At 43.9% G+C, this 25,825-nt stretch overlaps 1 protein-coding gene across 5 annotated transcripts in view; it reads left to right on the top strand.

Moving 5' to 3' along the window:
• Window positions 1-25,825, top strand: part of LOC141127244 (hydroperoxide isomerase ALOXE3-like) — a 226,972-nt gene that overhangs the window by 33,339 nt on the left and 167,808 nt on the right. For 4 of the 5 annotated variants that reach the window (XM_073613510.1, XM_073613512.1, XM_073613514.1 and 1 more), the window contains exons 2-3: window positions 10,583-10,754; window positions 17,350-17,554. The exons of the other annotated variant lie outside the window; for it this stretch is intronic. In XM_073613510.1, coding sequence (XP_073469611.1) covers window positions 10,608-10,754; window positions 17,350-17,554 — 352 coding nt within the window. In that variant the 5' untranslated portion in view covers window positions 10,583-10,607. The remainder of the gene's footprint in view (window positions 1-10,582; window positions 10,755-17,349; window positions 17,555-25,825) is intronic. 5 annotated transcript variants of the gene reach the window in all.

Here is a 25,825-nt window from a genome sequence, read left to right as displayed (position 1 = left end):
AAAATCCCTTGGCAAACCCAAGATACTTTGATAGACCCTATGGGACGATACATCTTCCTTAGGGGACTCCTGGGAAATATATAAATCATATTAGCGACTATCTACACCCCCAACGAGAACAAGGCCTCATTTCTAGACAGCACCCTAAGTAAACTCTAGGATTTCACACTGGGACAACTGATCCTGGGGGGAGACCTCAATGCCCCCCTGATACCATCAACAGACACCTCAACTGGTACATCGTCTATTCCCCTGAGCCACCTCAAAAGCATATCCAGAGCATTACACAAAGCCCAACTGATAGACGCTTGGCAGCTCCAACACTCTGGAGAACGTGACTACATGTTTTACTCCCCCCCAAATAAAATCTACACCAGAATAGATTATTTCTTGATCCCTCACACTCAACTACATGCAGTGCAAGACACGTCAATAGGTCACATCACATGATCAGACCATGCACCTATATTCCTGACATACACCCTGTCTGACACCACATCGCCCAGACATTGCTTCTGGAGCCTAAATGAAAGCCTCTTACAGACCCCAGAAGTGCTTGAGGAAGTGACAAAAGAACTGAGACTTTACTTTCAAACGAATGATCAACCTGAATATGATCTGGGGCATACCATGGGAAGCACATAAACCTGTTATCAGGGTAATCCTTATCAAACATGGGCCCACATTAAAAGAGAAAGACAGAAACAACTTTCCCAACTGCTACTTACTGGGCACTTAAACCCCCTTCCTGCCCAGACCAATTTTCAGCTTTCAGCGCTGTCACTCTTTGAATGACAATTGTGCGGTCATACAACACTGTACCCAAACTAGTTTTTTATCATTTTTTTCACACAGATAGAGCTTTCTTTTGGTGGTATTTAATTGCTGCTGGGTTTTTTATTTTTTGCTAAAAAAAAAACAAAAAGGGACCAAAATTTTGAAAAAAAACAAACAAAACTGTTTCATAGTTTGTTATAAAATTTTGAAAACATGTAGCAGGATAACTGCAGCGTTCGCAGAGTCAGGCCTGATCCCTGCGATCGCTAACAGTTTTTTTGGTAGCGTTTTGGTGAAGTGGCAAGCACCAGCGGCCTAGTACACCCCGGTCGTAGTCAAACCAGCACTGCAGTAACACTTGATGACGTGGCGAGTCCCATAAGTGCAGTTCAAGCTGGTGAGGTGGCAAGCACAAGTAGTGTCCCGCTGCCACCAAGAAGAAGACAAACAGGCCCGTCGTGCCCATAATGCCCTTCCTGCTGCATTCGCCAATCCGAATTGGGAACCCACCACTTCTGCAGCACCCGTACTTCCCCCATTCACATCCCCAACCAAATGCAGTCGGCTGCATTAGAGGCATTTTCTTTATGTCCTCCCAAGTACCCCTACCCAATGAACCCCCCCAAAAAAGATGTCGTGTCTGCAGCAAGCGCGGATATAGGCGTGACACCCGCTATTATTTTCCCTCCTGTCCTGACAATCCTGGTCTTTGCATTGGTGAATGTTTTGAACGCTACTATTCACTAGTTGAGTATTAGTGTAGGGTACAGCATTGCACAGACTAGGACACACTTTCACAGGGTCTCCCAAGATACCATCGCATTTTGAGAGACCCGAACCTGGAACCGGTTACAGTTATAAAACTTACAGTTACAAAAAAAAGTGTAAAAAAAAAAAAACATAAAAAAAAATATAAAATAAAAAAAAATAGTTGTCGTTTTATTGTTCTCTCTCTCTCTATTGTTCTGCTCTTTTTTACTGTATTCTATTCTGCAATGTTTTATTGTTATTATGTTTTATCATGTTTGCTTTTCAGGTATGCAATTTTTTATACTTTACCGTTTACTGTGTTTTATTGTTAACCATTTTTTTGTCTTCAGGTAAGCCATTCACGACTTTGAGTGGTTATACCAGAATGATGCCTGCAGGTTTAGGCATCATCTTGGTATCATTCTTTTCAGCCAGTGGTCGGCTTTCATGTAAAAGCAATCCTAGTGGCTAATTAGCCTCTAGACTGCTTTTACAAGCAGTGGGAGGGAATCCCCCCCCCCACCATCTTCCGTGTTTTTCTCTCCTGTCTCAACAGGGAAACCTGAGAATGCAGCCGGTGATTCAGCCAGCTGACCATAGAGCTGATCAGAGACCAGAGTGGCTCCAAACATCTCTATGGCTTAAGAAACCGGAAGCTATGAGCATTTTATGACTTAGATTTCGCCGGATGTAAACAGCGCCATTAGGAAATTGGGAAAGCATTTTATCACACCGATCTTGGTGTGGTCAGATGCTTTGAGGGCAGAGGAGAGATCTAGGGTCTAATAGACCCCAATATTTTCAAAAAAGAGTACCTGTCACTACCTATTGCTATCATAGGGGATATTTACATTCCCTGAGATAACAATAAAAAAGATTAAAAAAAAAAATGAAAGGAACAGTTTAAAAATAAGATAAAAAAGCAAAAAAATAATAAAGAAAAAAAAAAGCACCCCTGTCCCCCCCTGCTCTCACGCTAAGGCAAACGCAAGCGTCGGTCTGGCGTCAATTGTAAACAGCAATTGCACCATGCATGTGAGGTATCACCGCGAAGGTCAGATCGAGGGTAGTAATTTTAGCAGTAGACCTCCTCTGTAAATCTAAAGTGGTAACCTGTAAAGGCTTTTAAAGACATTTGTGCGCAATTTTAAAGCATGTCATGTTTGGTATCCATGTACTCGGCCTAAGATCATCTTTTTTATTTCATCAGACATTTGGGCTATATAGTGTATTTTAGTGCATTAAAATTTTAAAAATGCGTTTGAAAAATCGCTGCGCAAATACTGTGTGAAAAAAAAAATGAAACACCCACCATTTTAATCTGTAGGGCATTTGCTTTAAAAAAATATATAATGTTTGGCGGTTCAAAGTAATTTTCTTGCATTGCAAAAAAAAATAATTTTTTCATGTAAACAAAAAGTGTCAGAAAGGGCTTTGTCTTCAAGTGGTTAGAAGAGTGGGTGATGTGTGACATAAGCTTCTAAATGTTGTGCGTAAAATGCCAGGACAGTTCAAAACCCCCCCAAATGACCCCCCAAGCTATTTGCTGAGAGGCATGTCGAGTCCATGGAATATTTTATATTGTGACGCAACTTGCGGGAAAGAGACAAATTTTTTTTTTTTTTTTGCACAAAGTTGTCACTAAATGATATATTGCTCAAACATGCCATGGGAATATGTGAAATTAAACCCCAAAATACATTCTGTTGCTTCTCCTGAGTACGGGGATACCACATGTGTGAGACTTTTTGGGAGCCTAGCCGCGTACGGGACCCCGAAAACCAAGCACAGCCTTCAGGCTTTCTAAGGGCGTAAATTTTTGATTTCACTCTTCACTGCCTATCACAGTTTCGGAGGCCATGGAATGCCCAGGTGGCAAAACCCCCCCCAAATGACCCCATTTTGGAAAGTAGACACCCCAAGCTATTTGCTGAGAGGTATAGTGAGTATCGCGCAATTAGCAGTTAAAGCGACGCAGTGCCAAATTGTAAAAAGTGCTCTGGTCAGGAAGGGGGTAAACCCAATCCTTCTGGGGCTGAAGTGGTTAAAACTTTTTTTGCATTGATACATCTCCCCTGGGGCAGGACCCAGGTCTCCAAACACTTTTTATGACAATAACTTGCAAATTAACCCTTAAAATTAGCACTTTTGATTTTTCACGTTCGTGTCCCATGGACTTTAACGGTGTTCGCGTGTTCGAACAAATTTTTTGCCTGTTCGCATGTTCTGCTGCGAACCGAACAGGGGGGTGTCCGGCCCATCCCTACTGGCTAACAGGCATAGAAAAATCCTTTGCAGCACTGAGTCGCCAGGATCACTGAACAGTAGGGGGTACAATTCGAGCCGACCGGTGTGCCTTGAAACACACAGATATTAGTGACAGATACGCCACAGACACATTAGACAATTGGTAACAAATAGCCAAGTAAAAACAGACAAACAGGAAACTCTAGGAGCAAATAGAGTGGCATGGTGACCCTGGGCAAGAAGCAGGCTTGAAATACACTTGGGGACACACAGATTGCTAGGGACATTAACATACCTTAGCCTGAGGCAAAGAGCCTCGCTTGAAAAGAAAGCACTGGCTGGGTGTGTAACTAATTACAAAAACCACAGGGGGGGTTCAGCAGTCTTAAACACAAGTCTACACAAAAGTCTGCATAGCCACTGATTTTTTTTTTTTTTTTTTGAGAATTGGATCAGAACATACAACACACACTTAGGTAGTCCAAAACACAGCCGAATGGGCTAACAAATAGAAGCATCAACTAGAAAATGGTGCTGAAACCAGTAAAAAGAAAAAAATTGTCTATGGAGGCTGTGATATCCTTTTGTTCTGAAAGCCATGAAACCCAACTATCGAATCTGAGGGATAAAAACACCAATACAATTCTTAGTAGTAAACATTACATTTTTCCTCCTAGAAACAAAATAAACCAATGGTTATATCCCTGTAACAATACATTAGCATATGAAACAAATATACATTACATTACATAAACAGTGCACTTTTTTTTTAAATACCAAAAATTGTTGAGCTCAACTTATTATTAATATGTATAACTTATTATTAATATGTATTAATTAATACATATTAATACCACGTGGATTTTGTTTTATGGTATACCAAGAATTCCCCCCCAAAAAATGTATTCACCATGGTGAGAAAAAAAATTAGCAACTCGTAATAAATCTTTTAGCGGTACCATTTATCTACAACTCATAATACATCACAACAAAGAACCTCTCACAGAACTGTCTCTCTGGAAAACAAACACATTTTGGTAAATTTTGATAAACACATTTCAATTCACTATTACAGATAATTATCTTGGCTCAGGTCATTTGCATGTTAATACAGTTCGTTTTACACTCTCACAGATCTGGTGAGAAAGAAAGGGGGGTCATTTGGGGTGGGCTGTCAGCAGCTGAGACAAACATCACACGACATATATTGCATATTCCACACACTCACACAATTAGCTAGAATAAAGATGAAATCTAGACATCACACATATCAGCATGTTTTCTATCATAACCTGTACTTCTTCTTAAACCCATAACATCTGTTTGGTCATGTTGAAATTCTTTCAAAAATCCACCCCATTTCATTTGCCCCTTTGCCCTATATGGGTACAATTAAAAAAAAAAAAAACTCTTACCTTCCAGGGATATATTCTTGCAGAAACACCAGGGATGGAACATTGTTAGTACATACCTTAGGTGTGGAGGATGTCCCCCTGAATTCAGACATACCCAAATCTGTTGCTCTGTTATCTCCTCTATCTGACCGGGCAACTGAAGTCATATGGCCGTGTCATCTTTGTGTGATGATCACGGTACAGATCTTCCCATACTTAAAGTTTAACCTTTCTTAGAAAACCTCTTCCTCGTCCAACAATCCCAATCACGAATATCCTAGGGCCCATATTTAACCCATTCTTACGGACGCTTGGACCCTGACCTGATTTCCCAACCTTTTATGGGTTGATCCTCCAGAAGTAGCAACCCTCTGGACCATGATTGGGTTGACAGGTACCGCCCCTATCAATGTGGCTGCTTTTTTCTCCACTACTTGTCAGAACAATTCCCTGTCCTGACTATAGTCCTTCAAAAAATTAGCCTGGAGATTTTCCAAACTATAATAGTTTAATCTCCCCTGTGGACTTTTCAGAAATATTCTAAAAAAAAATGGCTTAAAGTTTTGTCATTTGCTGATAGATGACAATTCCTATCAGCTTCGGAGTGTCTTGCCAACAAGGACTGGGCGATTTTGTAAGGCTCCAATCCTGACAATTCCTCATCGTCCCCCTGTTCATCACTGTCACTACTCTGGGGATGTTGGTCTAGTGGCTGTCCCTGCTTGTCCCTACTCCCCAGCATCATTAGGTGTGTTTTTTATTCCACCATCCATGCACTCCAAGTAGTTCTTTCCCAAGCTTTTGGCTTAAAAGTACCTCTCTTAGAATGCCTCTTTCCAGTCCAGCGATCCCAATCTTGAAGATACCACCCAAGGCCCATATTTACAATGGACCTTGAACTGATCCCCCAACCTTTTTACAGGTTGCCTTTACTTCAGAGGTAGCTACTCTCTGGCCAAGAATTGGGTTGACAGGTACCGCCCCTGTCACCATTGCTGCCTTTTTTTTCACTACTTGTCAGAACAATTCCCTGTCCTGACTATAGTTCCTCAAAAAATTAGCTTAGACATTTTCCAAACTATAATAGTTCAATCCCCCTGTGGATTTTTCTGAAGTATTTTAAAAGAAATTCTTAAAGAATGGCTATTACTTCTGTTATCTTAAGAATGATAAGCACAAACTTGGATAATCAGAACCCTATGAGTGCTTGTAGTACAGGAGGCAGTCAACTGAGGCACACCTAATTTCAATATGATTTACAATATAGCCAGTGTTTACAGGTCTAATTACAAAGCTCACAATCCCCAGTTAGTAGTTTACAAAGAGATAGATTCATACTAGGGCTGAAACCACTAATCGACTAATCGAAAACTAATCGGTTATCGAACTAATCGATTACTATTTTCACAATCGATCAATCGGCCAGTAACACAATGGGGTTAAAAAACCCAAAATGAGCCCTCTATAGTACAAAAAGAGCAAACAATCGCCACCGCAAATATTACTTAACCCCTTACAGTAGTAACTATCTGCCCCTCCCTGCACCACAAAGGGCCAACCCTAGCCTTCTCAACCCCATTATGTTAATAAACGTCCTAGACCTGGCTCACATCTATGTGCCCTCTGGTGCATCTTGCAGAAACGCACAACAGTTCACCTACATGGCTTCCCATGAGACACGTTCACATCTATGCTTTTTTTCAGCCGCAGCGTATTTGGAAAGGGTCAGGGACTTTTTTTTAACGCAAAATGGTGCTTCTCTGGTTCAATATACTTCGATGGAGAAGCTGCAGAAAAGCATGTAATGCGTTTTTGCAGCAATTTGTGTTTTTTCTAATCTGACCAACAACAAATTGGCCAAAAAAAATATGCAAAAACGCAAAAAGCCGCAAAATCATGTGCGCAAAAATCAAAACGCACAGCAAAAAGCACTGCAGAAACAGATCAAAAGCAAACTGCATAGGTGTGTACTGATATGTTGGCCACATGGATCAATTTTCCGACTAGAATATTACTAGAATATACTAGAAAAAATCTTTGTACAATGAAAAGATGAAAGAATGTTTGAAATTTTAACTTGTTAACATTCTGTTTTTAAAATCAATGTAATTTCTGAATGAAAACCACATACACTGTCTGAAAATTCCCTTGACCAAGAAGTTCCCTATTATCTCCAAATCTTTATAGTTGAAAATAAACGTCTACCTGCCCCACTAACGATTAGAAAATCGAACAAACGCTCCCACAACAACACTTTTTTGAAGGAAGACATTGCTTTTTCTAAATAAAAAAATTGATCTCTGAGTCTGATGATATCCACCAGACTCACCCCCCAACAGTACACACAGCATACATCCTCCAACAGCAAACACAGCATATCTCTCTTCTAATAGTCCACACAGTACATCTCCTCCAACAGTACACACAGTATATCTCTTCTGTCTGCCACTCCTAGAGTGGACCAGACACCCTGCTCCCTAACCATATAGTTGGTTATTTACACTCACCACTGCATAGAGATATCTAAGAATAAATTGCCCCCTTCCTAAACTCTACATACCAACCAAATCATACACCACATTTAACCCAGGCCCAGGATTAATCGATCAATAGAAACAACAATCGGCCAACCAATCAACCATGAAAACAATCGTCAGTTGTAGCCCTAATTCATACACATCAAGATCATTCAGTGTGACCTAGGCTCCGTTCCCACTAATGCAATTTGCCATGCGACTTTGGACACAAAGTTGCATTACAAGTCACAGCTCATTGATTTCAATAGCACTCGTTCCAATCTATGTGACGCAAAGCTGCAACGACTATGAAAAGGTACCTGCACCACTCTGATGCGACTCCGACCTAAAGTGTAAATTTGGATCAAAGTCGCACTAAAGTCGCACCTCAGTCACACTCAATTGTGCGACCTTAGAGTTGCACCAGTGGAAACGTAGCTCTATGCCCACCGGTGCGTTTCAATCACAATGATTGGCCTAATCTCATTCAAAGGGTCAACTGAACTTGCTTTTTGGCAGAGAGGCACATATCGTTTTCCACTGCCTCCAAGATTCCAAATGGAGCCCTCATCATTCGCCCTTACAATTTCATTTCTTATATGCATTATTCAAAATCAGTCTCATCAAAGTATTTGTGTAGACAAAAGGTAAACAGGAAAGTTCTGAGAAGTTTTTTAGTCTTGGTATTCAGACGGGAGATAGGTGAACACAAAAGACATAAGAAAAAATGCTTAGCGTTTCTGGGGTTAGGTATAAACCAGTTCTGTCTTCCATACAAGAAATTGCATTCACCCAAACGTTAAACTTCCTCACACAAGGCACACCATCTGATAAGGCTATGTTTACCTACCTCACTTATATGCTTAATGATGCATAACATTGGACCTAGAGACTCCCCCCATGCCCAAAATGCAAGGTGCACCAGGGTGATTTCATACACTTGATTTGGAGATGCCTGAAACTCCACCGTTACTGGGCGGATGTGTCCCACTATATCTCCAAACTAGCCCAGATACCTGTACCCCTGACTCCTCTAGTGTGCCTACCAGGGGCAATTGATGTAGAGATGTACCCAAAGGGAATGTATTACATGATCACCAGACTGCTATATCTGGCTAGAAAACTCATAGCTTGATAATGGATGGCATCTACGGTCTGATAAGGCTATGTTTACCTACCTCATTTATATGCTTAATGATGCATAACATAAATGATTAAAGACCTTTTATCTATATGAGTCAACCCATGAAAGTAAGAACAAATGATACTTGTGCGAAAAGGATAACAATCTAATTTATTTAAACTTACTATTGTACAGAAAATAAACTTGTATTAATCAGAGGTTAGCAACTATAACATAAATGATACAACCTTAAAAACAAAGATGTTACCAATGATACAAAATATTGTTATAATGTTCATACACATGCTATCAAGTTATTACCAAGGATAGAAAAAAGTTGAAGAGAAGAGAAGAGAAGAGAAGAGAAGAGAAGAGAAGAGAAGAGAAGAGAAGAGAAGAGACATATAGATAATACGGATACATTGCCTACACAGCCCTTATGTTACCATGTTTCATCTAGACCGTGAGCCGAAGAGAGCTAGCATCTCTAGGCATTGGTTTTTATGTTGTTAGAATACCCCATTCCTACCAAATAAAAAAAGAGAGTTTTCTTGAAGATATAAATATAGATTTCAAAATCTCCACCACAGGTCCCAACTGAGAAACAATGGATCAATTATGTCAACTCCCTTCTCCTTAGGGAATAACTGGCCTACCATCACAGGAATGCTGTGCGAAAGTTCGACCTTATTTGGCAACCTTGGCTGGATGACCCCAGCCTTGTGCCACCGCAGTTGGTGATGGACAGGCTCCTGCTGTAGTAACCCACCAAGAATACCAGAGAGGGAGTAATACTTTTAGAGTTAATACTGCGCTAATGTTCAATCATAAACAAATTAAACTTAAAAATAAATGACTGAGATACACACAAGGAACAAACAATAAAACCAAACAGAGCTGCGCTAAAATTATGATTTAAAAACATAAAAGGTTGTCTCAAATAATAAACAAATTGCAAAGTCCATGAGGAGTATGCGTTGTTTTCATGTAAACATCAGTTTACATAGTGAATCTCTTTAAGTTCATATATCAACAGGACCACAATGATTCACACCACTCTAGTGTACACCACCACTTTACGAAAGACACGCTTACCAGATGGCAAGCTATACAGGCTTGTGGCTATTGCTCAGCCAAGGCCTTGTAAGCTCAGATGTCTACTTGCAGATGGGGCTTGATCTTGGGATGGATCACTGAAACCAAACGCTCCCACCACTCGTATCCAGTCCAATGGAGTCAAACGATGTCCCATTCAACAAAGATGACCCAAAAAGACAATCTCACCATAGTGTAAGATTGTCTTAAACTTTATTAAATTTAAAAAGTTTTGCACTTACACTTAGTAGGTTAAAAACGTGCATAGATATATGTATAGCCGGCTGGCTAGCATCAGACACCTGTCCTTCCGGAATAACAAACAGCGCAGTGACGTCAGCATGTCCCTCCTCCTCCACATCCCTATAATTTTAAGCTTGGCTCCTGTACTCTATGTGAAAGGGCTTGTTAACCTGTTTATGACTGGAAAGGGGGAAATGTCAGCAAAGGAAAAGGAAATGCTATGTATTGAGAAGATTGAAAGACCACACCGGTGCATATAAAAAAAACTGATCTAGTACGGGTATGAGTATGTATGAATCATTTTAGCCATACAACCCTTTTTCAGACACATGCCTGGTCTGCTGCTTAGTAACTGGTCACAGGTTTAGTTCCATTGTATATGGTCTTAAACATTTAACTCAATGTTGTTCATAACTGAAAAAATTCTTGTCTTTCAGAGCTGCTGCTTCATCTCCTCAAGCCATGGCGGTCTACAAAATAACAGTAGCCACTGGGTCAGACCTGGCTGCTGGCACCTTTAATAATATCTTTATTATTCTTGTGGGTGAACATGGAGAAAGTGAGAAACACCAAATAGCCCGTCACTGGAGCCACTTCTTACCTGGGTCTGTAAGTATCTTTTAGTAGTGCTGTCAACATTCCCTAGCTACAAATAGTTCCAGTAATTGCCCATATCTGGTTAGAGCGAGCGCCCCCCTCTCCTGAACCATACCAGGCCACATGCCCTCAACATGGGGGGTGGGTGCTTTGGGGCAGGGGGTGCCCTGCGGGCACCCCTGCCCCAAAGCACCTTGTCCCCATGTTGATGGGGACAATAGCCTCTTCCCGACAACCCTGGCCGTTGGTTGTCGGGGTCTGCGGGCGGGGGGATTATCGGAATCCTGGAGCCCCCTTTAATAAGAGGGCCCCCAGATCCCAGCCCCACACCCTATGTGAATGAGTATGGGGTACATGGTACCCCTACCCATTCACCTAGGGAAAAAGTGTTAAAAAAACACACAGGTTTTTAAAGTAATTTATTAGACAGCTCCGGGGGTCTTCTTCCGGCTTCGGGGGTCTTCTTCTGACTTCAGGGGTCTCTCCGGTTCTTCTCTGCGCTCTCCAGGTCTTCTGCCGGGCTCCTCTGCTATCTTCTGCTCTTTTGCCGCTCTTTTGCTAGCGCTGGCCCGAACTTCTGCCTTCTTGTCTTCTTCCCTCTTCTTTTCTTTCGATGGTGACACGACGCTCTCTCTGGCTGGAATGCTCTCTGAGCACTCTGATGCGACTTGTATAGGCAGTGACCCCACCCCCTTATGCCATCACAGTCCCTGGGCATGCTGGGACTGTGACGTTTTAGGGGGCGTGGTCACCAGGTGATGTTGACCACGCCCCCTTATGATCCCGGCCCCCCACTCTTTGTGAATGAGTATGGGGTACATTGTACCCCTACCCATTCACCTAGGGAAAAAAGTGTCAATGAAAAAACACACTACACAGGTTGTTAAAGTAATTTGTTAGGCAGCTCTGGGGTCCTCTTCCGACTTCGGGGGTCTTCTTCTGACTTCGGGGGTCTCTCCGGTGTCTCCTCCCGGTGTCCTGATCTTCTGCCGGCTCCTCCGCTATCTTCTGCCGCTAGTGGTGGCCCGGACTTCTGCTTTCTGCCCTCTTGTGTTCTTGTCTTCTTCCCTCTTCTCTTCTTCCGATGTTGACACGACGCTCTCTCCGGCTGGAATGCTCTCTGAGCGCTCCGCAATGACTTATATAGGTGGTGACCCCGCCCCCTTATGAGGTCACTGTCCCGGGGCATGCTGGGAGTGTGCCACCATAAGGGGGCGTGGTCAACATCACCCGGTGACCACGTCCCCTAAAAACGTCACAGTCCCAGCATGCCCAGGGACTGTGACGGCATAAGGGGGCGGGGTCACTGCCTATATAAGTCACATCGGAGCGCTCAGAGAGCATTCCAGCCAGAGAGAGCGTTGTGTCAACATCGGAAGAAGAGAAGAGGGAAGAAGACAAGAAGGCAGAAGTCCGGGCCACCGCTAGCAAAAGAGCGGCAAAAGAGCAGAAGATAGCGGAGGAGCCCGGCAGAAGACTCGGAGAGCACAGAGAAGAACTGGAGAGACCCCCGAAGTCGGAAGAAGACCCCCGAAGTCGGAAGAAGACCCTCGGAGCTGTCTAATAGATTACTTTAAAAACCTGTGTAGTGTGTTTTTATATTGACACTTTTTCCCTAGGTGAATGGGTAGGGGTACCATGTACCCCATACTCATTCACATAGGGTGGGGGGCCGGGATCTTGGGGCCCTCTTATTAAAGGGGCTCCCGGTTTCCGATAAGCCCCCCGCCCGCAGACCCCGACAAACAACGGCCAGGGTTGTCGGGAAGAGGCCCTTGCCCTCATCAAAAAGGGACAAGGTGCTTTGGGGCGGGGGGGCCCCCCCCTGCCCCAAAGCACCCACCCCCCATGTTGAGGGCATGCGGCCTGGTACAGTTCAGGGGGGCGCTCGCTCATCCCCACCCCCATTCCTGACCGGCCGGGCTGCGTGCTCGGATAAGGGTCTGGTATGGATTGGGGGGACCCCTACGCCGTTTTTTTTTGTTTTGGTATAGGGGATTCCCCTTAAGGTCCATACCAGACCTAAGGGTCTGGTATGCCCCTGGGGGGGAACCCACGCCCGTTTTTTATTTAAAATTTGGCGCGGAGTTCCCTCTCATGATTCATACCAACTACTGTATGTTTTCATTTGTTAATGCCAAAGTTGTAGCAAAGTCGTACAAAGTAGTACTTCTCCCAAATCGCGGTAAAATCGTGGCAAAATAGCCGCAGCGAAATCGCGGTAAAATCGCGTGACTTTGAAGTTGTATAAGTGTGAAAGGGGCCTTAGTAAAATCAGGTAAAAATTTGAGCTTCATTTTTGCACTGCACAAGTAATTCAAAGCAGGCATAAGTATGGAGCATTGCACTCAGTTAAAGTTATATCTCAGCTGTTCTTAATTCCTTTTAAAGTGTCATTAAACCTACATCATTAAAAACTGTCAATATATTTTGTATTACATGCTGTTCGTATTCACGCCGTCATTATGGGATTTGTTTTCTGCACGCTGCAAAAATCCTGCTTGATCCTGCTGTTCACTGTCCCTCTGTCCTGTCATAGTTGCCAACATTGTAAAAAAAAAATGTGGGACACTTTTGTGGCTGTTGGCGGAGCCGTACAATAATTAGGGGGCGGGGCATTCGTTTGTAGGCGTGGCTTAGCAAAAACACAAGTGAGGCGCGCAGCGAAAAATGGGCGTGGTTTACACGTCATAGTGGGCGTGGCTTAAATGGGCGTGGCTCAAGAGGGTGTGGTTACAGTCTGAGATGAATGAGGGATGGAGAGGGAAAGGGGGAGAGGGGGAGAGGGAAAGGGGGAGAGGGGGAGAGGGAAATGACGGGACAGCAGCCCCAGATCCTATACAATAAAAATATGTGTATTCTAGAAAGTTTAACAATCAGCAGATAAAGATACTCCAAACACCTGGTGTTAGCACTTCAATCATCCCGGCACCATGATTGTTATGGTGTCAGGATGATTGAAGTGCAGTATTTCTATTATTACATTGTAATATAAAATTAAATCATTCAACTCACCATAATGCAGAATCAGTGGGAGCCCTGAGCGTGTCACTAGCCACGTCGCCTGCTCCCAGCAGAGTCTGTCCTTGCATCAGGTGCCCCCTGGCAGAGTCCGTCCTTGCATCAGGTGCCCCCGGCAGAGTCTGTCCTTGCATCAGGTGCCCCCGGCAGAGTCCGTCCTCACATCAGGTGTCCCCGGCAGAGCCCCCCCTCGCATCAGGTGTCCCCGGCAGAGCCCCCCTCACATCAGGTGTCCCTGGCAGAGCCCCCCCTCACATCAGGTGTCCCTGGCAGAGCCCCCCCTCACATCAGGTGTCCCCCAGTGGAGCTCCTCTCACATCAGGTGTCCCTGGCAGAGCCCCCCCTCACATCAGGTGTCCCCCAGTGGAGCTCCCCTTACATCAGGTGTCCCTGGCAGAGCCCCCCTCACATCAGGTGTCCCTGGCAGAGCCCCCCTCACATCAGGTGTCCCTGGCAGAGCCCCCCTCACATCAGGTGTCCCTGGCAGAGCCCCCCTCACATCAGGTGTCCCTGGCAGAGCCCCCCCTCACATCAGGTGTCCCTGGCGGAGCCCCCTCTCACATCAGGTGTCCCTGGCGGAGCCCCCTCTCACATCAGGTGTCCCTGGCAGAGCTCCCCCTCACATCAGGTGTCCCTGGCAGAGCCCCCCTCACATCAGGTGTCCCTGGCAGAGCCCCCCCTCACATCAGGTGTCCCCCCAGTGGAGCCCCCCTCACATCAGGTGTCCCCCAGTGGAGCCCCCCCTCACATCAGGTGTCCCCCAGTGGACCTCCCCTCACATCAGGTGTCCTTGGCAGAGCCCCCCCTCACATCAGGTGTCCCCCAGTGGAGCTCCCCTTACATCAGGTGTCCCTGGCAGAGCCCCCCCTCACATCAGGTGTCCCTGGCAGAGCTCCCCCTCACATCAGGTGTCCCTGGCGAAGCTCCCCTCACATCAGGTGTCCCTGGCGGAGCTCCCCCTCACATCAGGTGTCCCTGGCAGAGCCCCCCCTCACATCAGGTGTCCCCCAGTGGAGCCCCTCTCACATCAGGTGTCCCTGGCAGAGCCCCCCTCACATCAGGTGTCCCCCAGTGGAGCTTCCCTTACATCAGGTGTCCCTGGCAGAGCTCCCTCTCACATCAGGTGTCCCTGGCAGAGCCCCCCCTCACATCAGGTGTCCCTGGCAGAGCCCCCCTCACATCAGGTGTCCCTGGCAGAGCCCCCCTCACACCAGGTGTCCCCCAGTGGAGCCCCCCCTCACATCAGGTGTCCCCCAGTGGAGCCCCCCCTCACATCAGGTGTCCCTGGCAGAGCCCCCCTCACATCAGGTGTCCCCAGCAGAGCCCCCCCTCACATCAGGTGTCCCTGGCAGAGCCCCCCTCACATCAGGTGTCCCCCAGTGGAGCTCCCCTTACATCAGGTGTCCCCGGCAGAGCCCCCCCTTACATCAGGTGTCCCCGGCAGAGCCCCCCCTCACATCAGGTGTCCCCGGCAGAGCACCCCCTCTCATCAGGTGTCCCCGGCAGAGCCCCCCTCTCATCAGGTGTCCCTGGCAGAGCCCCCCTCACATCAGGTGTCCCCGGCAGAGCCCCCTCTCACATCAGGTGTCCCCCAGTGGAGCCCCCCTCACATCAGGTGTCCCCGGCAGAGCCCCCCCCTCACATCAGGTGTCCCCCAGTGGAGCCCCCCTCACATCAGGTGTCCCCCAGTGGAGCCCCCCCCTCACATCAGGTGTCCCCAAGTGGAGCTCCCCTTACAAATTCCCACAGCGGTGCGCCCCCCCTCCCCTACCTCAGAGGTGTCCGCCGGTCTTTTCGAATACCGCATGGCAAAACCCTTGCCCCTTTCCCTGGCAGCAGGGCGGGGGTAGGCGGAGTGAGGCGGGGCGGAGGGTGGGCGGAGTGAGGCGGGGCAGAGGGTGGGCGGCGACGGAGGAGCTCCGTCTAGCCCCCCCCAGCCGTCTTCAAGCTTCTTCAAGATGGCGGCCGGCAGAGACAGTGTCTCCGCCGGCCGCAGACCTCTAGCGGCGGCAAAAATCAAAAACCGGATTTTTCGGGACATTTCCCGGGACACAAAAAATTTGTGAATGGAGTGTAAGTCCCGGGAATGTCCCGGGAAATCCGGGACAGTTGGCAACTATGTCCTGTCTGTCATCACTGCAGTCTGAGATTGTGTAGACCCATCTTTGCCACAACTACTGATCATGCTCCAGTTTCAGTTTCCTTCATTTCCTCATCTTTCTTATCTGTGCAGCCCATGTGATTAAAGAGTCACACATGTGGGCGCATACACTCCAGATAAGTGACAGCCCACTCCCTCCTTCCCTCTCCATGCCCACTAAACAGCTTAACACAATGGGGGCAGACTATCACATGTCGATTAAGGTATCAATTCCCTGAAAGTCTAAGCACATACAAACAATAGAGACAGGCTAGAGGGGTGTAAAACAGGCTGTGTTCGACAGAACCTTCCCCCCAGATAGTCCATACCATATTTTTGCACAAAAATATTTAAATTGAGCTTAAATACATATTTTATGATGATTTAAACATTTATGTAATATTAATTATGTATTTTTCCTCCATATTCTGAAGGCTTTATTTTTCTTTATAAGCATGTGACTGGCAGCAGAAGAATAGAAGCTGCTCCTGCTGATGTTTCCCTGCAGATGGGCTAGGAAAGAGTTGAGTCACATGACAGCTGTGCATTGTTTATTAAAAAGTACATACATTTTTTTTTTTTTTAAAATAAATAAAGTGACATCATCCATATACATATAGAGAACGGATAATGTAATCTAAACAGTGTGTTTAGTATCACTAATGGTAACACAGTAAAAATCATACCTCCCAACGTTTTGAGATGGGAATGAGGGACACCTACTAGCAAACGTATGTAGGCATAGGACACACCCCTGCCACACCCCCTTTTAGGAGAATTAACAAAAAAAAGGTTAATTAAATCCACAAGGGCTTTTTTTTACCACTACTATTCCTTTATATTGGCTTTTAAATTTACAAATGCAGCAATTTAGAATGTGGATTAAAAGGTTCAGCACTGGGAAACACTTTTTGAAAGATAAAGAGTGCATTTTATATACAACTATATAGATCAGACCAAAATGAGGGACAAATGAGTGGGAAAGAGGGACAGAGGGACATTGCTCCAAATCAGGGACAGTCCCTTGAAATCAGGGACAGTTGGAAGCTGTGTAACTGTAAACATCGTAGAGCTGGCCACTAAAGCAGCATGTGAGCTGCCCATGACCAATATTTAGGCTAGCCATTGATGAACATACGTGGATCATGAAGATGTCTTGTGTCTAGAGTACTGGGACCTGATGCAAAGCAAGGCTGATATGTCAGCAGTACTGTGATGCATTCCTCCCCCTCTCTGAAGTGGGAGGGAAAAAATTATACCCACTTTCAATAACGCTTATGTCAGTGAAAATTCATATAACCACCTATGGTTGGAAGGCTTCTTGTTACACTTTGGAGTCTGTCTAGAGCACAAATGTTGAAAGCGGCTTTTAGCTGCATATCGCTTGCAAAAATTGGCCCATTGACTTGTTGATGAGACAACATCTGACAACTTTCTCCCTTCCAGGTTACAGAATTTGATATAAATGTAGAAAAAGATCTTGGAGAGCTCCTGCTTGTCCAGTTGAACATGGAATGCTACTTAAATTTTTTTCTAGATGACTGGTTTTGCCAGTATGTTAATGTGACCAGCCCCAGTGGTCAGCTTTACCAGTTCCCATTCTATCAGTGGATCTCAAAACCTGGCTCTGTAGAGGTCCCAGAGGGTAAAGGTAAGACTTGTTACTTAGTTTTCTGTGGAACTGTTCTCCATCCTTGTCTTCTGAGACTGATGTGACGATGACAAACACCACTGTGGGTTTTAATACTTTACCACACAGCCCACCTTTCGCTCACCCACTAAAAAATCTCCAATACTGTGATTGGATTAGGATTAGTGCCACAATAATGCCACTGTAGTGCCTGTTTCATTGCTCATGCCTCCCTAAAGCTTTAAACTTGTTTTGCTAGTCTCAGTCCAGTTCTATCAATGACATTGTACATAACATACAGCTAACAACCAGTTATACTTTTTTGTCAACTGAAGTCTACCTGCTATGAGCTCATTAGGAATAGGTGTGCATCACAGAATAGGTTAGGTTAGAAGTAAATAGCCTCTATTGGGGTATATTAAATATAATGGTTCCTGTGGGGTCAATGTGTGTAGTGTATTATAAGTAGGCCTGGGTATCATGAAATATCACTTCTTGTAATATCTAGCTGATGAGTATAGGAATCACAGTGCTTGGGTATGTCCTTAAAGGTAAACTGTAATGGTTACGACTACTAGTTAATAAACAATTTTGTAAAACATGGCAAAAGCTTCATACATATAGCATTTCCAGAGAGCTATGGGCTACCAAGGATGGCACAGCACTAGAAGCCAGGCTTATTCTTGGCATTAATAAATAGGTATTTTTGACAGGTGGTAAACAGTTTTGCAGGAGGTACATCAAACTAAGCAAAAATATGCCAATGTTGCAGTAAGTCTATTTGAAGTTTATAATATCCAAATCTCTTTTTTTCCCATTTGCAGGACCAACTTGCAAGCTATTATTAAATAAAGGGGCGTGGGTAGCTGGGCACTGCCATGAGGGACATGAACCATTGCAAAATAAGAAAAAATATTGTTCCTTGAGGAGAGTGTCTTTAATGTGGGTTGAAATACAATGCAATACAATGTTTTCCTTTAAAAGTTACATTGTTTACAAGCAACAGCCAGGGATATGTCATTTGTAAGTAGTACCACTACCCTAATGTTGAAGACATGGGGCCTAATTCAGTTTCAGTAGAAGGGGGGGGGGTTAATACACTCACTGCATGCCTGGATAAGGGGCTTTTATGAATTTTAAAGGGAGACCCCATGCTGTTTATTGGTTAGTACCATATAAAAAACTGCATGCTTCCCACCCCCCAAAAAAAAAATTATGTAAAAAAAATCTTATCTGGGTCTGAAGCCTAGGTGGTCATGAAAGAGGGGCAGGGCATGTGTGGTCCTCCTTTCTGAATTCTAGTTGGCTAAATGTCATGAACATTGAGAGGGTACCTTCCAAAGAGGGTGGCCACCCTCTTGGAAGGCACCTTGCCTCCAATGTAAGGGGGGGGGGGGGCAAGGGCCTCATCCCCACATCCTGTCCCCAAAAGTGATGTGGGGGTCTGTAGGGGAGACTCTTTAAAAAAAGGGGCCCCCAGATATTTGGCCACCCCCTAGGTGAAAAAGAATGGGATGCTTAGTACCTCTTGTTGTTCATTCACCAAAAAAGTAAATAAAAACACACAGCTAAATCCTTAAACATTGTTTATTTATAATATAAATTCATGTCAGTCATGCTGTCCAGCATTGCAGATTACGTCAATCACAATCTGCTACTGTCCAATGTTGACATGAGTTCCTGTCCATCAAAGTTTACCCACCAGTACTCCCTTCACAAATGACAAATCTCTGGAGGCTGCTGTATGTGATTGAACTAGCTGGGAACACTAGGTGATGTAATTGACCAAATACAGTCATGACCATATTTGGTCAATGACTTTAAACATAATCCATAATCCCCCAGTAGTGGCAGTGCGTCCATTAGGGGCACTCGGGTGCCACGCTCTCTCTCCAGCCACTCCCTTTCTCCAGCCACCCCCTCTGTGCACAATGGATCATGCATTGCACGATTCTATCCACGGCTGCTGTAGACACCCCCTATTCAGGCGTCCGGCCCCTTTTCGGGGCCCGGGTGCCTGAATTACAGCATCGGGGGAGGTGTTTTTGAAGCACCTGATTAGAGCCATAGGCTCTAATAGGCGTCAAAAAAGGTGACCTGGGAGCGCAAACCAGGTTTGCGCTCGCAGTGCACCCAGGTGTGTTAGCAAAGCAAATGAATATTTGCTTTGCTAACACAGAACTGCCTCTCAGCCAATCAGGAGGCCCGGATGTAGTACCGGGCACCTGATTGGCTGAAGGTGATCCCATTGGTGCCTATAATACAGGAAGAAGACACGCACGAAGGTGTCGGAGGACACAGCATCCATCACCGTGCTACTGTCCCACAGCTCGCCGCCTGACCAGCTGCCTGACACGCCACCACGATGGGGTAAGTGCCGGGCAGATGGCAGGTGGGCAGGGAGGGCACAGTGGCTGCATATTATGGGCACAAAGGCTGCAATTGATAGAGCACAGTTGGCTGCATTTGCGGGGGCACAGAGTCTGCATATGATGGGCACAGAGTCTGCAATTGATGGGGCACAGTTGGCTGCATTAGATGAGCACAGAGGCTGCATATTATGGGCACAGTTGGCTGCATTTGCTGGGCACAGAGTCTGCATATGATGGGCACTGAGTCTGCATATGATGGGCACAGTGGCTGCATATGATTGGCACAGGTGGCTGCATATGATGGGCACAGTTGGCTGCATATGATGGGCACAGGTGGCTGCATATGATGGGCACAGTTGGCTGCATATGATGGGCACAGTGGCTGCATTTTCTAGGCACAAAGTCTGCATATGATGGGCACAGTTGGCTACATATTAAGTAAGAGAAATTACCACGCTAGAATTTTTTTTTATAAAAGCAGCAGCATAAGTGCGATAACACAGAAAGTCCAACAAAATTCAAAAAAGCTGCGCTGAAAAGTCACATTGTGTATATCCACAAAATACCATGGAGATAGGAATTCAAAGTAAACTTTTTAAGCCTTGATATCACCACAGTGTGCACACACAAAATTTAAAGTGCCTGTCCACCGTAGCTGTAGATTCTGCTTACCAGACGGCAAGCTTAAAAGACAGGTGGCTATAACCCAGCCAAGGCCTTTTAGCTTGCTGATGACCACATATGACGGTAAATGGAAAGATACAGCTCGCTCCCTCTATCCCACTGGGGCGTCCATAATAAAAAGGATGCTCAAGGAAATAGAAGACTGCCCATAGTGTAATAACGTCTATAAAATAATTTATTAAAATCAAAGTATTGCACTTATAGTTAGAAGGAAATATATAAGCTTAAAAGGAAAGCCGGCCGGCACAAACACATGGAGCCCGTCCTCCTACTCCGATCGCATGGTGATGTCACTATGTGCCTTCCTCCAGACACGTTTCGTCATCAGCAGACGTTGTCAATGGGGAACGGGCAGCGTAGTGATTCACCACCTTAAATAGAAAACCAAGCCTCGCTCTGAGACACAAGTATACAGATCGAGGGACACCATATTAAGTATGGGCAGGTATCCCTTACCAGCAAGAGCGCAGATACTTATACCTACAACGCCCCGCATGGACCAATCATCACATTAAAAACTTAAGAAATACAAATAAAACCAACAGGGTGACTTTCATTTAAATGTCTGTAGAGAAATGTATATTGAATGCAAATATAAATCAACCCTTATTATGATGTATACCCAGTGTATTAAAGAAGGAGGATACGTACCAAAATATGTTACAATGTAGGTAACCCCGACAATCATATTATGGTATATAAAGACGTCACATTTGCAGTGACTAACCACATCCCAGCTTTGAACTGGACTTCGGAGAGTAATTGTATAAGATGCCTAGAGTCCTTGATGTACGAGGGCATCCTTTGAACAAGCGGCTGCAAATAAAAGTCTATATACCTGACCACCCGGGACATTAGTGAATCTATGCCGCTGACAATAGGACGTCCCGGGGCAGACAGGGTTCTTGTGGATTTTTGGCAAGTAGTAAATAGTGGGCGTGCGTGGGGCTCTAGACACTAAATATAGACTCTCCTTTTTGTTAAGGATACCCACCTGACTACCCCTAGCCACAATCGCCTCTAATTCTTTCAGATACTTATTCTTAGGATCTGAGAGGAGTAATGTATAGGTATCGCGATCATTCAAGATCCTATACATCTCAGTCATGTAATCTTGTCGATCAAGAACCACAATACTACCCCCTTGGCCGCTGGCATAATAACTATATCCCTATTTTTACAGAGGGAATCAAGACCTTCTTGCAAAGTCTTACTCAATCTGGCTTTTTTAACTTCCAAAAGGTCCAGGTCTTTAAGCATAACATCCCTAAAAACCCGCAATGCAGGTGCATTACACAACCCTGAATGGACAACTTCACCTACACCCACCGTGTTATTACTTATGGGATTGTTAGTCATATATCCTTAGGTACACTCATAATCTATTTAACACATATTTATTTATTTCACATTTGATTTCTAATATTTTTAATATTAATACATATTCACTTATTAATTTTATTATTCATGTCATTATATATAAAATCTATTATATATCCCTATTTTTATTATTTATTTTTACTTCAAATATGAGTGTCGGGATTACCTACATTGTAACATATTTTGGTACGTATCCTCCTTATTTAATACACTGGGTATACATCATAATAAGGGTTGATTTATATTTGCATGCGATATACATTTCTCTACAGACATTTAAATGACAGTCACCCTGTTGGTTTTATTTGTATTTCTTACATTTTTAATGTGATGATTGGTCCATGCGGGGTATTGTAGGTATAAGTATCTGTGCTCTTGCTGGTAAGGGATACCTGCCCATACTTAATATGGTGTCCCTCGATCCGTATACTTGTGTCTCAGAGCGAGGCTTGGTTTTCTATTTAAGGTGGTGAGTCACTACGCTGCCCGTTCCCCATTGACAACTTCTGCTGATGACGAAACGCGTCTGGCTGAAGGCATGTAGTGACGTCACCACGCGATCGGAGTAGGAGGATGGGCTTCATGTGTTTGTGACGGATGGCAGTCCTTTTAAGCTTATATATTTCCTTCTAAATGTAAGTCCAATACTTTGATTGTAATAAATGATCTTATAGACTTTATTACACTATGGGCAGTCTTCTTTTTCCTTGAGCATCCTTTTTATTACGGACACTCCAGCGGGATAGAGGGAGCGAGCTGCATCTTTCCATTTACCATCATATGTGGTCATCATCAAGCTAAAAGGCCTAGGCTGGGTTATAGCCACCTATCTTTTAAGCTTGCCGTCTGGTAAGCAGAATCTACAGCTACGATGGAAGGGCACTTTTAATTTTGTGTGTGCACACTGTGGTGATATCAAGGCTTAAAAAGTTTACTTTGAATTCCTATCTCCATGGAATTTCGTAGCTGGGGGGTGTCTATAGTATGCCTGTAAAGGGGCGCATGTTTCCCGTGTTTAGAACAGTCTGACAGGGTCTGGTATGGAATTTAGGGGGACCCCCACGTCATTTTTTTTTTTTTGGCCGGGGTTCCCCTTAATATCCATACCAGACCAGAAGGGCCTGGTATAGAATTTAGGGGGGCCCCCACGTCATTTTTTTTTTTTAATTTTGGTTTGGGGTTTTGGTTTGGTTGTGGGGAATTCCCATGCCGTTTTTATCAATGAACTTTTATGTGTATTGTCGGACCGGCAATGCAATAGTTTTAAATGACTTTTTTCTATTTGAAATGTCATTTTGCTGTCAGACTGTTCTAAACACGGGAAACATGCGCCCCTTTACAGGCATACTATAGACACCCCCAGCTACAAAATTTAAAGGGATATTACACTTTTATTGTTTGACTTTAAGCATTATTAAAATCACTGCTCCTGAAAAAAACGGCCGTTTTTAAAACTTTTTTTTGCATTGATCCATGTCCCCTGGGGCAGGACCCAGGTCCCCAAACACTTTTTATGACAATAACTTGCATATAAGCCTTTAAAATTAGCACTTTTGATTATTCATGTTTGTGTCCCATAGACTTTAACGGTGTTCGCATGTTCGAACAAACTTTTTTCCTGTCCGCATGTTCTGGTGCGAACCGAACAGGGGGGTCTTCGGCTCATCCCTATTCAAGATGTACCCAGTCTTTATCTTGGCTTTGACAGTCCAAATCAATTATTCTAGTAATGTGGGTGCAAAATAGTATTTTTTGAAGTCTGGGAGACCTGTCCTGCCTTTGTTTTTGGGTAAAGTATAGGATCTTTCTTTGTAATTTCAATAGTTTGGAGAAGAAGGAGTTGGGAATTGGTATAGGTAGTGCATTAAAGAAATATAACAGTCTTGGAAGGATAGTCATTTTTAAAATTGCAGCTCTTCCGAACCATGAAAATAATTTGGGGGTCCATTTTTGTAGATCCTTGGTTATAGAATTTAACAAGGGGGTGAAATTGGCTGAGAAAAGAGACTCTATGTTGGGCGTTAATTTAATTCCTAGGTATTTGAGGGTGTTTTGTTCCCATTTGACTTTGTAATTATCTTTTAAAAGATGTAATTTATCAGGGGGTAAGTTAAGGTTAAGTGCTTCTGATTTGGATTTGGATTGGTTTATTTTAAAGTTGGATATAAAACCAAATGTTTTGAAAAATTTTTTAAGGTTGGGTATAGAAATATGGGGTTGTGTGATGAAGAACAGAAGATCATCTGCGTATGCCGCTATTTTATACTCTCTATTGTTGAGTTTGAAACCGTGAATTTCGAAACATAAGTTTATAGTTTTGATAAGGGGTTCTAGGGTCAGGATGAAAAGTAGTGGTGGAAGGGGGCAGCCCTGTCATGTACCGTTTTGTATATTTATTGGGTCAGATAAAATGTTATTAATTTTAATTTTTGCTTGTGGTTTTTGATAGAGGGCCTTTATCCAATTTAACATATTTTCACCTATGCCTATGTGGGAGCATGTAGATATCATGTAGTCCCAAGAGACCCTATCGAAGGCCTTTTCAGCGTCCGTGGACAACAGAAGACCTGCGATCTTTGACCTACGGGAGTAATGGATAAGATTTAGAGTTTTGGTTATATTGTCCCTGGCTTCCCTACCAGGCATAAAGCCAACTTGTTCTGGGCCAATAATTTTTGATAAAAGGGGTTTTATTCTATTAGCTATGATTTTCGCAAAGAGTTTAATGTCCACATTTAAAAGTGAGATCGGCCTAAAATTTGCAGTCTGTGTGGTCTTTTTCTGGTTTGGGGACAACAGCTATATGTGCCATTAAAAGAGCGTTGGAATCGTTTTTTGACAGGTGGTTGAAAGCTCTTAAGAGGGGTTTGGAAAGAAGTTGTGTGTAAATTTTATAGTATTGGGATGTAAATCCATCTGGACCCGGGCTTTTCCCTGTTTTTAATTCTTTGATCGCTTCCTGTAATTTTATAATGGTGATGGGGTCATGTAGATTGTTTATATCATCTGTGTTTAAGGAGGGGATTTTGCTATTTTTAAGAAATTTTGGATTGTTTCTTCCATTCATGTGCGTTATGCGAGTTGGTTTATGTTGGGGAGGTAAATTGTATAATTTGGAATAGAACTCATGGAAGATTTCTGCAATTTTTTCAGGTTTATTTTCCAGTGTCCCTTCTTTGTTACGTATAGCATGAATGTGATTTGCTGTTGTTGCATCCTTTAGAGCTCTGGTGAGCTGTTTCCTACTCTTGTCTCCATGTTTGTAAAAAACGCTTTTCTGAAAGAAAAGATTTTTGGGTTTTGAAATTTAGAACTTGCTTCAGGGAGTTCCTACATTGAATGAGTTCATTTTCCACCTTAGTAGCAAGGGATTGCTTATGCTGAACATTCAGTGATTGTGTTAGAAAGTGTAGTGATTTCCTTGTCTCTTTCTTTCTTCTTTCTAGCACCCCATTTTATTAGTTCTCCTCTGATAACGCTCCTATGTGCTTCCCAATTGTTGAGGGGATTTGTATCTGAATCTACATTGGTTATAAAGTAGTTTTTGATGGATTCATAAATGTCGTCGTGTATTGTCTGGTCAGTAAGAAGGGTTGCATTACGTTTCCAATTAAAAGATGTCTGTTTGGGTAGATTGAGTTTTTTAAGGTGATAGCAGTGGGAGCATGATCCGATGATTCAAATGTCAGCTTTAACTAGGTTAATCAGATCTCTCTGGGAAACAAAAATTAGGTCTATTCTTGAATATCTTTTGTGAGGGGGAGAGAAGTATGTATAGTCTCGGCCTGTGGGGTGAATGGATCTCCATTCATCTACTAGAGATTGCAATAAAACTTTAATGCGTTTTAGAATTTTG

The sequence above is a fragment of the Aquarana catesbeiana genome, linkage group LG02 (genome assembly GCF_042186555.1).
Source record: "Aquarana catesbeiana isolate 2022-GZ linkage group LG02, ASM4218655v1, whole genome shotgun sequence".
Classification (NCBI taxonomy): Eukaryota; Metazoa; Chordata; class Amphibia; order Anura; family Ranidae; genus Aquarana; species Aquarana catesbeiana.
Note: the sequence above shows the minus strand (reverse complement) of the source record. Positions and strands in the feature narration are given on the sequence as shown.